At 39.2% G+C, this 15588-nt stretch overlaps 1 protein-coding gene across 1 annotated transcript in view; it reads right to left on the bottom strand.

Annotated features, from left to right (window-relative positions):
- LOC139736608 (N(6)-adenosine-methyltransferase catalytic subunit METTL3-like) overlaps nucleotides 1–14363 on the bottom strand; it is a 63811-nt gene extending 49448 nt beyond the window's left edge. The window contains exons 1-9 of the mRNA XM_071647358.1: nucleotides 14184–14363; nucleotides 9596–9663; nucleotides 8569–8713; nucleotides 6314–6404; nucleotides 5265–5341; nucleotides 4425–4461; nucleotides 3612–3667; nucleotides 2965–3084; nucleotides 2332–2519 (exon numbers count right to left, since the gene is read on the bottom strand). Of these exons, the coding sequence (XP_071503459.1) occupies nucleotides 2332–2519; nucleotides 2965–3084; nucleotides 3612–3667; nucleotides 4425–4461; nucleotides 5265–5341; nucleotides 6314–6404; nucleotides 8569–8713; nucleotides 9596–9663; nucleotides 14184–14363 (962 nt within the window). The remainder of the gene's footprint in view (nucleotides 1–2331; nucleotides 2520–2964; nucleotides 3085–3611; nucleotides 3668–4424; nucleotides 4462–5264; nucleotides 5342–6313; nucleotides 6405–8568; nucleotides 8714–9595; nucleotides 9664–14183) is intronic.
- Between the last annotated feature and the right edge of the window lie 1225 nt (nucleotides 14364–15588).

Genomic DNA, 15588 nt, shown 5'->3' with positions numbered 1-15588 from the left:
AAGAGGAGGAGGATGGGAGGATAAGCAGGAGTGGAAGTAGGAGCAGGAGGAGGAGGAGGGGGGAGAAGGAGGAGGAGGAAGAGGAGGAGGAGAAGGAGGAGGAGGAGGAGGAAGAAGAGGAGGAGGAAGAGGAGGAGGAAGAGGAGGGGGAGGAGGAGGGGGAGGAGGAGGAGGAGAATGAGGGGAAGGGGAGGAGGAAGCAATGGAGGGGAAGAGGAGATAACAAGAAGGGAAGGAGGAGAGGGAGGAGGATTAAAGGAGGAGGAGGGGAGGGGAGGAGCAGCAGCAGGAGGAGGGGGAGGGAGGAAGAGGGGAGGAGGGGAGGGAGGAGGGAAGGAGGAGGGGATGGGGAGGAGGGGAGAGAGGAGGAGGGGGCAGAGGAGGGGGAGGACTACAGGAGGAAGAAGCGGAGGAGGAAGCGGAGGAGGAAGGCGAGGGGGAAGGGGAGGAGGAGGGAAGAGGAGGAAGAGGGGATGAGGAGGAAGAAGAGGGGGAAGAAGAGGAGATACAGGAAGAGAATTTTCTGCTGCCATATGATGGTCTCCACACAGTACAGCTAGTGGGAGATGAAACAGGTCCCCCATGATGCTGAGGAGGGTAGAATTCTTATCCAAGTCTGTCCAGTTTTATTTTCCTTTTTGAACTTCAAGGGCAATGACACAAACATGGAGAGATATGGATGCATGATGTGGACTCCACTGCTGGCCTCCGTACACATACCTCAACTTCTTAGGAAAACTTACCCTGAAGAGATGACATATGTCATCTGCAGCACTGCAAATCAGTAGCCTCAAAACACAAAATAACACTCCTCCTTGAATGCTTCTGGGGTTTGTTTTTTTCACACTAAGACTATGATGACAAACAAGCTATTTATCATACAAATATCCCTGAGGAACAGCAAAATGACTTTTGCAACTCAGTCATATTTTATGTAAGCAACCAGTTTTTGGTGCAATTTTGATCTACATGACAAAACCAGGACTGAGGCACATTTATGACATGTGTATGGTGGGTCTGGAAGTCACAGATCAGTATTTAAACTAAAAACGAAAACAAAACCAAGCTGTCGAATGTCAAAACACAAAATAACACTCCTCCTTGAATGCTTCTGGGTTTGTTTTTTTTTCACACTAAGACTATGATGACAAACAAGCTATTTATCATACAAATATCCCTGAGGAACAGCAAAATGACTTTTGCAACTCAGTCATATTTCATGTAAGCAACCAGTTTTTGGTGCAATTTTGATCTACATGACAAAACCAGGACTGAGGCACATTTATGACATGTGTATGGTGGGTCTGGAAGTCACAGATCAGTATTTAAACTAAAAACGAAAACAAAACCAAGCTGTCGAATGTAAAACAAACAAATGCACAAATCACACTGTAGCCTCTCTCACAGGCTTTTGATCACCATTTAAATCTGATGCCCAAGTATAATTTCATTTGTGTGTGTGTGTTAAAATGGATACTACTGGTGAAAATGTCTACAAATTGTTCTAAATGATAGGCTACCAACATACATAAAACCTCATTAGGCAAAAGTGTGATGGAACAGCCAGAAGTCATGAGACTCTCACATTCACATCTCGCAAGACTGAATACTTCATGCCTTGTCGGTTTTTCACTCTTTTGTACGTTGAGGCCTCCCAGACAACCTGGCGTGACTGAAAGAGTTGGAAAATCAATCACCACAGATTTTACTCTCATGTTTGTACCCATAAAAGTAATAATAGGGTTTACTTTCTTGTCTTTTTTCTTTTGTGAGATTGTATTACCTCTCATCTGCCATTTCTTATCCTATAGTCCAAAATGACCTGTTTCGAAGTCAACTCATGATTCCTTCCCAACCCCATTCTTTGCTGCAAGAAGGTGACCTTGTGAAGGGCTTTGCAAGGCTTTAGTTCTGTTGTTAGTCTTTGATGTGTTTTAGTAACTTTATATTCATACTTCTGTCTACCCATACATGGTTACATTTTCGCACATTATTGATATTGATTTTGAAGGGAAAGCAGATTATAAGCTCTGCTTTTCAGCTTCCCTGTCCATTTTCAACATGATGCAGAAAATAACTCTTAAAGCTTTATTCATTTCTCCCTCAATTCATGGTGTTTATATGATATTTTGACGTATTGAGAATATGTATCTTTAGTTCCATATTACTATTCTTTTCTCATGATATGTTTGTACATTGTCACTCTTTGTTGAAAATGAAATAAACAAAATGAAAAGTTCGAACGAAGGCAACCCCAACAACAAAAGCTGCTCTCTCCATACCACCAGGTATATATATCTCTCTGCTACTCTCTCTCTCTCTGTGACTGACCTGCCTGTGACCCAGAGGAAGACAAAACCCTCGTCCTGCATGATGGGGACGTTGAGCTTCCTCATCTCGTCGTCCTGCATGGTGCCGTAGGGAAGCTCCATGTGGATGTCCCAGGGTGGGTCGGCCATGATCACCGCAAACTTGCCCAGGACCTCGAAGTCCAGGTATCGCAGGTCGCACTGCACCCACTGCCGAGATGAGAGAGAGAGTATTTCATTTCAAAGTCCCCTCATTTAGGTGCACATTTTATTTATATCTTGGGTGGTGTAAAGGGGATAATTATTGTGTGATGTCATTAAATCACTTCTCGTATACAGGAAAATTAATTGTGGCCTGGATATCCACTATTGAAGGCTGCTGAAAAATATAGTAAGGCAGGCAATCCCCTTTCAAGTTTGACATTGTACAATCCAGACGTGTGGATTTGACTACACATTTGCATGAACAGTATCACAATTCTTTTTGCAATGTGACTCATTTGTACAATCATTATTTACTAGGCAGTCATAATGGCATATAGTGAGGAGCTAAGTACATGTATGATCAAAGCTTTTCTTTTCTCATTGTGCAGAAATTTGTATTTTCTACCCCGAGACTTTGACAGAGACTACAAGCAGTACATATGTAGGTCACCTGTGGAGGGGTCATGACACTGGGCCCTAGCTTGCTGTTCATCCGCTGCAGCGCCACCGGTCCGGCCGGCTTCTCACCGCCCTCAGGCTTGCTGGGCTCCTCCACCTCATAGTGAACATACTGCATGGATGTTTCCAAAAGCAATTACAAGCAGAGAACGGTAGCACATGAACTTCCAACCATTAGCTTGAAGATGATAAAAAAACATATCCACGTACTGATGTTAACACAACTATTTTTTGGCTACTTAAAACTCTTCATCGTGTGGGCACAAGCACTGCCAAGCTGTATAGTTTCTGTGCAGAGGGAAAGCAGGAGGACTATTTGTGTACTACCTTGGATTACAATATGCAGTGAATTTGTTTGATGGAAGGCAATATCTTTTTTTAATATCATTTGACTCATGCTATTAACTGCAAGTACAACTATATTACTTTGGGAATTCTTAGCTTTGCTGCACGATTTTTTTCTTTCTTTTTTTAAATATTACACAACTATAATTTCCATCACTTCCCTCAGCAAGTACATGTAACTATGAAAGGAAAAAAAAAATCATCCTGACATTTACCTGTTACTTCAAATATATGATAGCTGCCCATACAATTAACCTCATTTCTGCAAGCGATAGGTGAAAAATTATAACTCACTTTGCAGGTATCCATGTGAAAGCATGTATTGAGGAATGAGCAGTCTCCAAGAGATTCTGTTAAATGACAAATAAGAATAAGAAATAAATGAAATGTATTTATAAAGACTACACACATCCACAAGCACATATAAATATACATACCAGTATATACTAAAGCACTATGTTTGACAATTGTAAGTCAAAAACAGCTAATTTTGAACTGTGTAACTATGCGTTTGGTCTCATAGGGCATTTCTACCTACCATATCTTTACCTTGCATTACTTTATACGGAAATAAAATTATTTGAATTGAATTGAATTGCATAATTGTTATAAATGCCTGTTTTTGTCTTTTTATCTGTTTGTTTGTTTGTTTGTTTGTTTGTTTTTTAAGTCTGAACAGCCAGCTACTATAAATTTTTTTTTGTGGGCTTCCCGTGTAGTAACCTTGTGGGGGGAAGGGAAAAAAAATGAAGCAAAGCACAACTTCAGGATTGTGGACAGGTAAATATCTTTGACAGATAGATCTCTATTTTACAGCACATACACAACATTAGTTTTTGGTTTCTTTCAAGAGACACCTCTGTACTGTAGATGCTTGATTTCACAAGCATGAATTAATGAAAACAGCACAACAGAGTGAAGCATCAGGTGAACACTCAGCCCTCCCACAGTGGATGAATACTGATAGAAAATAGAAAATTTACTTTAGGGTAGATATCCAATTTTTCATCGCATTAGGTACAACTTGTACATTGGTCAAGTAACCCTGTAGGGGGATATTGCTGGCATGAAAACATTTGGGCTACTACACTGCTACGCTAAACTTACCATCTGTGTGTTTATTGATGATTCTTCTGAAATGGAGCTGTCAAAGTGAACAAGACAGACAAGAAATAATACATAGAATTTCATGAAAATGATATGCATGTTTACAGGTTTGTATCTTGATGAGGCAGCCTAATTGTCACAATAGTATAATTCATGATACTTTGAGAGACAAAATTGTATATTCCATTATCACCTATCATGGCTTAATATCATAGATTTCTTGAAAGACGAATAAAATACAGTGTATCCTGTTATTATCATCAGAACTTCCGGAGGTTGATGACATCAAGTGTGACTGTGTGCCGTTTCCAGCTAGGTTAGTTTACTGTTTGAAATGCAGCATATAATTTAAAGTCACAAGTACACAAAATGGCACACACAGCTGCTTCATGAAATCTATCTTCCTTTGGCCTCTGTGTCAAATTTGCATGCAGCTTTTCCCAGGAATTTTTTACTTTGACTTCAAATGCCTCTATTTGAGTGTAGTAATGACACAGTGAGCTCTAAGATTGTTGTATATCTGTTGCACTCACTTGTCTTACGTCCAAAGTTTGCGGGGGGAAGAGGAAGACTATACATGTATATTTATATTTACCAGAAACATTTAGAACACTAAGAAATAGGTTTATTGGATGAGCAGTCATTTTTTTCTGCTAAATTCTTTGCGCATTTAAGCCTTAATTTTGACAAAATGTCAGTCACTTATTACATGTGCCATTTTTTTTTTTTAATTCACACGGTGAATACCCAAGCACATATAAAAAATGTGTGCTTTGCCTTCTTTCACGCAAGTATGAGGACAAAACATATCATGGCTCATAGTGACTGCTGTGGACAAACCTTGTTGCACTCCGTAGAACCAGAGACCTTGTTGCACTCTTCTCTCGTTCCGTGAGAACAGAATTCCTGCACAGATGCTGCAAGAATGAGACAGGTAGTATTAAAGAAGGAGGAAATGTGTGGTCTAAATGACTTTTGAGCAAATATCTGTTTCTTGCAATTTCTGCCTCTCCCTTCATACAATTACAATAGCTAGCACTTAAGAAGTGTTGAGGATGTGTTGCAAAGAGCTATTATGGATGTAAAACCAATTCAATACTACAATACATCTGCTCTAATGGCATTCAGATGGAAAGAGTTTTAGGAAATTAATAGCACAGGCTTCCAACTGAAATCAATATACAGTCAAACCTGCCTTAGCGTCCATATGTCTATAGTGGCCACCTGCCATCTACAGCCACTAAAAGAAAACTCCCCCGAGAGAAAAACAATGTAAAGAACACTGCCTATAAAGGCCACTTTTTGTTCTCCCTTGGGTGGCTGCTATAGACAGGTTTGACTGTATTTCATATCATGAAAAAAAAAAAAGTCTACAGAATAAAGTGAGAACTATAATTCCCTTCTCTGTGCCTGCTGTTTTTTGTTTTTGTTTTTGAAAAGTTAACATCCAAATTTCATACTGTCCCTGTGACATCTAACCCTACCACTTTTTCCACTGAAACATAAGTGGCTGTTCCTCTCAAAACTCAAAGAACCTCCCCTGGCCACCCTCATGAGGGTTTGTACGTGTTAAGTGCACCTGTGTGGAGTGCAGGTATGTGAAAAAGGGGTGGGGCTTTCTTTGCCTGGTCCACATCATCCGTTTCCCTATACTCTGCAAGCTCTTTAAAAAAAATTAAAAAAAAATACACAATCAATTTCATCTTAACCGATGCAATCTAGTGGTAATCTCCACTGCTTCGGTGAGTAGGGATAGGCACTGAGAGCAACCTCTTGGTGCTAAAGGGGTTACATCAATCACAGAAGATTCTCCAGCTAGTAAGCAGTACTGTTATAGCTTCTGAACCTCACAGTTTATTACACCCGATGTTCTTGACTACGACTTTTACCTCCTTTGGACTTGAATGCCTCTGCGACTGACTTCTCCTTGGCTGTTGGCATGCTCAAGAGATCGTGAATTTCTTGCCCCATTTCTTTGCTCTGGATAAAAAACAATCAATCCCAGCAAAACAACACATATATGTCACATTTGGCAAATATATCGCTTTGGAATAATAGCCGCCTAAGAGATATCGTAATTCATTGCATTGTGTGAAAATGACCAATATCATGAACTGCTCATACTCGAAACTTTGCAAAGTTCAAGAGATCATGAATTTCATGTCCCATCTTTTTGCTCTGGATAAAAAAAAAAATAAAATAAAACAATCCAAACAAAACAACACATAAATGTCACAGCCGGTAAAAATATCACTTTGGAATGATACCCACTTACGGGATAATTCATTGTGGCAATGATCAACATCATGCACTGCTCATACTCAAAATTTTGCAAATCCCTCTCATATAGCTTCCCATTTGAAGACAGACAATATACATGACATTGTTGGTCATTGATTTTCCCCTATGATGATGTCCTTTGCAAAAATCTGCTCAAAAAAAAAACAAAAACAAAAAAAGTTGAGGAAGTTGCTAAGTACATCCATGCACTCCATTCTCTCACTACATAGCTAGTAACATTATTTGTAAGGCTTTCTCTCTTCTGCTTGGTGCTTTTGCTGGGAGATGAAACTAAAGACTAAGAGATGGATAACATATCCTACAAAGAGCTGGCAAAGCCCATCATGCATTTTGATATGAAAACCTCCATCATTACCAACACGCTTTGTGTCATGCTGCCCTCTCTTGTCAAGAAATAGCATAGTACATGATTTAGGCACTAGAGTTGACAAATGTTGATATATACATGTAGTGTACATCACATAATAGCATCTTTCCGATGTTAACGCCTATATAAAAAAATGCTGTGCTTTCCCACATTAAGTCATAGCAAGTGATGCTTTACAAAGGATTTTATGTGTGCATTTGAAAAACTGCATCAAATTTTCATCTCCTGTCTTTGAAGAATGCATTAATTATATCAGACGATGAGTCGTAAGAATTAATGAAAAATCATAAATCCGATAAACAAGCTTTCTATATCTATGATTGTAATGATATGGGCAATGTAGCTGAAGTCATTTCTCATTGCTATCACCTTTTTTCCAAAAAAAAAAAAAAAAAAAAAAACCCAAAAAACCTAAAGCACTCTTATTGAACCGAAATATGACCTGAATAATCTACTATGCCATTTGTGTGCATAGTTACACACCGAGGAATGTTTTTTCTCTCTTTCTTTATCATCACAGTAATGTGGAATCATTTACATAGGGGAAACACAATCAGCTTAATTTCAAGAGACAGTTTGTTCCCAGATGTATGTAGAAGGCACCATACTAGATTCACAAATTTAATATCCTCCAATATACTGTATGCTACAAAGCTCCTGCATATGTCAATGATTCTAAAGTATCGAGTCCCACTCTTGCTACACTTGAGCCAGCTTACGGTTTCCAAAACATGGATTCTAATGAAATCAATGGGAGTTGAGTAAACACAATTATAGCTTCTCCTTGATAATCAAGTTTATGAACATTCATTGTAGAGTTACTTATGGATCAGAGTTTACCACTGCTTGCTTCCTGAAATCTGTAAACAAACAAATAAACCTTGCAAGCATCACTGTTGTGAGTTCATAAATGGCAATTACAAGACCCCCCATAATAAGCCAATTCTGATCTACAAGCTGTGCATGAGCAGATGAAGGTAATCTGAGAAAAACAACACAAGACACAGAGTTGTAGTGACCAATGTCATGGAAAACGCATGAACAGTTTTTTTTTTTTAATGTTGCAGTGAAAGAACATCTATAAACATCCAAGGGAACTTAGAACATAACATAAAAGCAAGTTGGATTATGCATAGTGGGTAATATCTAGCTTTACAACAGTTTTGTTACAATGGGTTAAGATTTGCAGTCATTTGAACAATCAATAATTGCACGCTGGGCCCCACTTCATAAGATGTTAGGATAGCAACTCTTGCTCGAATGGTAACTGCCAATAGCAACAGCCAATCAGGAAGCTGGATTCTTGTTATTACCATGACAATTGCCATTCCAGTAAGAGTTGCTATCATATCAACTATTTATGAAAAGGGGCCCGGTCTTCAAATGCATGCAAGTCACACAAAGTAGAGCATATCAATAGCTTAGAAAATACTTGTGTGTTCTAGCATTCAAATAATACGAGTGGTGTCTACTTACCTCCTGCTCTTTAAATGATGTCGATGAGAGAAGGTTCTCCAGACTCAGATCACTGTCGTCATTGCTCGGCTTGGTTGTGGCAGCAACCTTGGTGGTAAGCGCGACAGCCACGGTGACACTGCTCACAGTTTGGTCTGACTCAGATCTGCAGAGGCGGATACGGACCAGAATGTTAGAGCGGAAATTAATTCAATTTTTTTTTTATTTCATTTATTTTCACTTATTAAAATATGCATACATAAAAATGTGACAATAGTATGACAAGTATAACATAACATTGTGACAAAACAAACAAACAAACAAATAAACAAACAAGCGAACAAACAACCAGTTATCAAGTGAAGGGGTTAATGAGAAGGCAATGGGCCTTATTTAAAACTAACCTCAGGAAAGTAAATACAGCGTTATGTCTCTTCTTTCTATAAACTATAACTGACAAAAAACATCGACACACACTCGCTCACACACATGCATACACAGACAAAAACATACACCAGCACATTAATACACAAGATGCCATTTTCACAATTACACCCCTATCATGCTAGTCTCTTATCAATTCAGAATGATATTGATTACTTCCAGAATACCTTTCATGTAAAATAAGCTTGTAAACTTTCTTAAGACTTTTTACCGTCTTCTTACATTTCACATCAGAGTGGATAGAATTCCAGATTTGAGGGCCTTGAAAAAATATTGACTTTTTGTAGGAGGATGTTCGAATCTGAGGTAAGTAAAAATTTCTACAATTTCTTGTGCAATAATTATGATTTTCTTTATCTAATTTAAAATAATCAAGTAACAATACAGGTAAAATATCATTATAGCATAAGGACATATATACTGTACAATGTAATAAATACATATCATACACAGTTAAAATTGACAAAGCAGAAAATATTGGCAAAAATCAAAGTATGCTTGTATGAAAAGCTAATAATTTTCTATTGCTACCCTGCCCATCTCCATTTGTGGATGCTTCTGATGATTCTACAGGTAAGTTTCTGTGATAAGTACAGACACTTACTCTTCTCTTTTTCTCTTCCTAGACTCTGGAACAGAAGTGGTCACTTGGCTACTTGAAGTTGTTGAAATCTGTCAAAAAATATGACACACACTTTAGACGTTAACAATAGTAACAATACTAGCAATGGTGAAAACAATGAAAGGTAACTATTGATAACAAATGTGGGGAAAAAGAAAAGGAGGAAAAAATACTTTTAACCTGTTGAGGACGGACTGATTTTGCTACAACATGCATATACTTGGGACTCGTCCTCAACGGGGTAAAAAATACATGCATAGTTACGTACTGATGTGGCAAGACTTATTTTCATGATACTGAGAACTAGATGTCTAGATGCTTTGATTCTCTGACATGACAGCAATAACATCCAACCACAAACACAGAACGAAGCACAACCCATTGGGAGAGCACATACATTTGTTGTTTAGATCAATTATCAAATAAATGCTGCAATATAATAAGAAAAAAAAAATGGTGTAGCATTTGCTTGAGGCTGTGTTGCATTGGTCTCAAGCAACACAGGAGGAAATGTCAAATGCTTTCTAATGATGTTGATGTACGGTGCCTTGAATATGAAATATGCGAACTTTCATTCTACTCTCAAAGTTGCATCTACTAGCAGGCACCAACAGTGTGACAACACTTCATGAATATTTACTCTTCTTATACAGGAATATATGATATAGGTATATCAGTACACATGTTGGGTCAGGTTTAAAGTAAATTGATAAAATGGGAATGATACCCAATATGTAGATTGAGTGAATGCAACAATACCAGAAGAACACTGTCACATCAGTGAAGTTTGAGAAAAACAGGACAATCTGTTTAAAAGCTATGAATTTTGAAACTTCCAGCGCCATCACTGCTGGACGAGAAAATCACTACAGTTTGTGATGTCACTGCACGACCGCTGTATGAAGAAAATTAAAAGAGATTTCAGAATATTTTCATAATTATAGCATAATGACAGAGCACTTGAATAACTTCTTTCAGAAAGCAGGGGGAATGATATATTACCTTCATCATATGCCGATGCCAAGTTGAAGGAAAGCGCACCTTTCATACAAAAAAAAAAGAAATTGTGGAATTCTCTCTATATTTTCTTTAAATCACTGTTCTGCAGCAATGTCACTAATCATTGAACTTGCAGTCTTCTTATCCAGTGATGGTGGCACTGAAACTCAGGAAATTCATAAGCTTTCAGTGGATTGTCCAATCTTCTTCAAACTTCCTGATGTGTTCTACTAATATTGCTGCATTCACTCAATTCATACAACTCTGGACAGCTGTACATTATCAGGCAATATCAGAAGCAGGATATATTTGAATACAATTTGAGATAAGCAACTAGTCTTTCAAGTATTAAAAAAAAGAAGAAAACTAGATATATCGCTACGGCGACTGATATGCCTCCGCCATAATGCATGGTTCTCCTAATAGGTCTATAGTACAATGTCTTGACAATGTGTGATCTGATGACAGTGTCACACAATTGGCAAGATTTAGATTTTAGATTTTAGATTTTATTGCCTTCTCATTAACCCCTTCACTTGATAACTGGTTGTTTGTTCGCTTGTTTGTTTATTTGTTTGTTTGTGATGTATTACAATGATGTATACAAAATAGTCTATACCTACTAAACATATATACAGTGATATATACAAATTGGCAAGCAAGGTTAACTAATCGTATGAACCATACGACCAAACAATCTTGACATACAACTACAAAATATGTACTAGAGATCGAGTATCACTGGATGCTTAATTTTTCTACCACTACGAGTTACAATATTTTCTTTCTTGACTACAGTACACTCAACTTGTTCAGGCTTCTGCAAATTTGCAAAATATGACATGATCAGCCTCACAAATAACACTAATCTTTTAAGCTGTCCTAAATGCGAACATGAAAATAATCTGGACATGTGTAATGAGCAAGGACGTTTAACCAAATAATGATTGCTTAAATATAACTGCCTTTCCTTTTCAAAGAAGGGGCATACGAAAACATAGTGAATGTGCTGAATGTTCACTTTCCTAGAACTAGGTTCAAATGGATGAATGATTAAAATGTCAGAGTGCAGGTATTTGGGGAACTGATGATTTTTACTTGACTTTTGACCCTTTTATAAGTTTATGCATTGAGTAATTTTCAAGGTATTGAGAAAAAGTATAATTTCAGTATCAAATGGGAAAATAGCATTATCTAAACCTGGCCTTTGACCTTTGACCTCACAGTTCCAAAGAGAATCACTGTCAGGTTGAACATGCACAAATATGTAAGTTTCATGATGATACCTTGAGTTACTTTTGAGATATGGAGGAAAAAGTGCTATTCAGCACTTTCACTTGACCTTTGACCTTTTGACCTTTGACCTTTTGGCAAGAAACTTCCCACAGAATATGGGGTAATACATGTATACATCAAGTTAAAAAAAAAACCTTCAGGCATTGCATAAATATAAGGAAAGCAGTGATATTTTGAGGAGTTGACCTTGACCTTTCACCCCCTGAACTTTGAACCATGACCCACAACTTCCCTAGACCTTCGACCTTTTGACCTTTGACCTTTTGGCAAGAAACTTCCCAAAGAATATGTATTGGGTAATACATGTATACATCAAGTTTTAAAACAAGAGACCCGCGGGTCTAGCGCTCACCTGAGTATCGCAAGTTCACCTTTCACGCAGTCACTAATCTAAATTATTCACAGCTCTACCAAAATTTGACGAGGCATTCTCAAGTGGAAGATGAAAATGTACAATAAGAGCCCAATTTTTTCAAGATTCCTTAATTTGGGGGAATTGGGACCCCCTGGGGCCCTCTGGGTGGGGCATGGTGCCCAGTTTGATAAATTGAGATCCTGACCACCTAGGGATGCTACCTGCCAAGTTTGACAAAAATCCATCATGAGGTTTTCAGGAAGAAGATGAAAATGTACAATTCAGGCCCCCATTTGGACCCTTCCAACCACCCCCCTCCCCCTACCCCCAAGAGGGGCACCCCTGGATCTCCTATGAACAAACTTGAAACTACAGTCATTAATGTACTCACTCATAGTATTATCTCAGCTCTATAACTTCTGATTCTAGAGAAGATTTTTAAAGATTCCTTCATTTGGGGGGTTTGGGCCCCCTGGGGGCCCCCTGGGCGGGGCATGGTGCCCATTTTAACAAATTGAGATCCTAACCCCCTAGGAATGCTACCTGCCAAGTTTGGTGAAAATGGGTCATGGGGTTCTCAAGAAGAAGATAAAAATGTACAATTTAGGCCCCATTAGGACCCCTCCTCACCCCCCCCCCCCCCTGGGTCCCAAGGGGGGCACCCCTGATTCTGCCATGAACAAACTTGAAACTACAGTCATCAATGTGCTAACTCATAGTATTAACCTAGCTCTATCACTTCTGGTTCTAGAGAAGAAGGTTTTTGCGGATTCCTTAATTTTGGGGGGTTTGGGCCCCCTGGGGGCCCCCTGGGTGGGTCATGGTGCCCATTTTAACAAATGGAGTTCCTAACCCCCTAGGGATGCTACCTGCCAAGTTTGGTGAAAATGGGTCATGGAGTTCTCAAGAAGAAGATGAAAATGTACAATTTAGGCCCCATTAGAACCCTTCCCCACCCCCCTCCCCTGGGTCCCAAGGGGGGCACCCCTGATTCTGCCATGAACAAACTTGAAACTACAGTCATCAGTGTACTAACTCATAGTATTAACTTCGCTCTATCACTTCTGGTTCTAGAGAAGAAGATTTTTACAGATTCCTTAATTTTGGGGGGTTTGGGCCCCCCTGGGGGCCCCCTGGGTGGGGCATGGTGCCCATTTTAACAAATTGAGTTCCTAACCCCCTAGGGATGCTACCTGCCAAGTTTGATGAAAATCGGTCATGGGGTTTTCAAGAAGAAGATGAAAATGTAAAAAGTTTACGCACGACGCACGACGGACGACGGACGACGGACGACGGACGACGCACGACGCACGACGGACGCCGGACGAAGGGCGATCGCAATAGCTCACTTGAGCCTTTGGCTCAGGTGAGCTAAAAAAAAACCTTCAGGCATGCATAAATATAAGGAAAGTAGTGATATTTTGAGGAGTTGACCTTGACCTTTGACCCCCTGACCTTTGAACCATGACCCCCAACTTCCCTAGATAATCACTGCCCATTGAAACAAGCATATATACTAAGTTCCATGAAGATACCTTGAACCATTTGCAAGATATGGAGAAAAACATGAATTTTCAACCTTTTTTTTCACAAAATAACCTGTGACCTTTGACCTTTGACCCTGTGACCCTAAAATCCAAACAAAGTATTATCCCCCCAGGATATACCCTCATACCAAGTTTGATGTAAAACCACCACACGGTTCTTGAGATATCGACAAAAACAAAACGGGACGGACGTACAGACGTACGGACGGACGGATGGACGGACGGACGGACGGACGGACGGACGGACGACCCGAAAACATAATTCCTCCGGCCACTTCGTTGGCGGAGGCATAAAAACAGAAGGCATGTACAATTCAAAAACTATGCACATAGATAAAACGGATAGACCGAGCTTAGAGCATGCTGTACACACATTTGAACTTGTATCGAGCATAGCTTCATCTTCCGGCTTGATGCCCAAAATGGCCGACGTCGATGTGACCTGTGGGACGGTGACGCTTGTGGTCTGAGAGCTCACTGCTGCAGCAGAGGTAGATGGTAGACTGGCTGTATTCAGCTCCACAGAACTTGATGATGTGCTATCTGGGGACATACATGATGTACTAGTAGATCAAAGCATGGTCTCAAGTCTAGAATTGATTCAAAATTTTAACATATAAATGACAATTTTGACAACAGTTTGGAGAGGGTTCCATATACATTGTACATGTACACTCCATTAAAAAAAAGGAATGATTGAAAAAAACAACAACACCGCAACATCATAAAAGTGCTCTGAAACGTGGTACTAAATATTGTATCATTTATGGCAATGCTATAAAGTTATAGTTATACAAGACCATGTTATAATTTGTAAAATGGCATTTAAACCAAACCTATGATACCCAGTCTAGGAACTCTTTAGCAGTAGCCAGTAGTAACAAGGAAAAGTAGAAATTACGCGGTGCGTAATATATGTCCCCGCCGGAAGTAGCATTTAGTAGCAAAATGTACAATATGGGTAAACAGATGAAGGTCAAAGGTCAAAGAAGTCAAAGGTCAAAATTCTATGTAGAAGTTTTGAAGCCCTCACCTAGTGCCATCACATAAAGCAAACGGAATTGAAATCGGGTTACAAATGGCAAAGGAGTAGCATTTTGTAGCAAAATGTACAATATAGGTAAAAAATCAAGGTCAAAGGTCAAAGAAGTCAAAGGTCAAAATTCTGTGTAGAAGTTTTGAAGCCCTCACCTAGTGCCATCACATAAAGCAAACGGAATCAAAATCGGGTTAGAAATGGCGAAGGAGTAGCATTTTGTAGCCAATGTACAATATAGGTCAAAAATCAAGGTCAAAGGTCAAAGAAGTCAAAGGTCAAAATTCTGTGTAGAAGTTTTGAAGCCCTCACCTAGTGCCATCACTTAAAGCAAACGGAATTGAAATCGGGTTACAAATGGCGAAGGAGTAGCATTTTGTAGCAAAATGTACAATATACGTCAAAAATCAAGGTCAAAGGTCAAAGAAGTCAAAGGTCAAAATTCTGTGTAGAAGTTTTGAAGCCCTCACCTAGTGCCATCATATAAAGCAAACGGAATCAAAATCGGGTTAGAAATGGCGAAGGAGTAGCATTTTGAAGCAAGATGTACAATATAGGTCAAAGGTCAAGGTCAAAGGTCACAATTGAAATTCTGTATAGAAGTTTCAAAGCTCCCATGTAGTGCTATCATATAAAGCAAACAGAATCAAAATCGGGTTAGAAATGGCGAAGGAGTAGCATTTTGAACATTTTGATCACACACGGACGCACACACGGACGGACACACGGACGGACACACGGA

The sequence above is a fragment of the Diadema antillarum genome, unplaced genomic scaffold (assembly GCF_040938485.1).
Source record: "Diadema antillarum isolate AM-2024a unplaced genomic scaffold, OU_Dant_1.0 scf00000028, whole genome shotgun sequence".
Classification (NCBI taxonomy): Eukaryota; Metazoa; Echinodermata; class Echinoidea; order Diadematoida; family Diadematidae; genus Diadema; species Diadema antillarum.
This window is presented reverse-complemented; position numbering and strand designations above follow the sequence as displayed.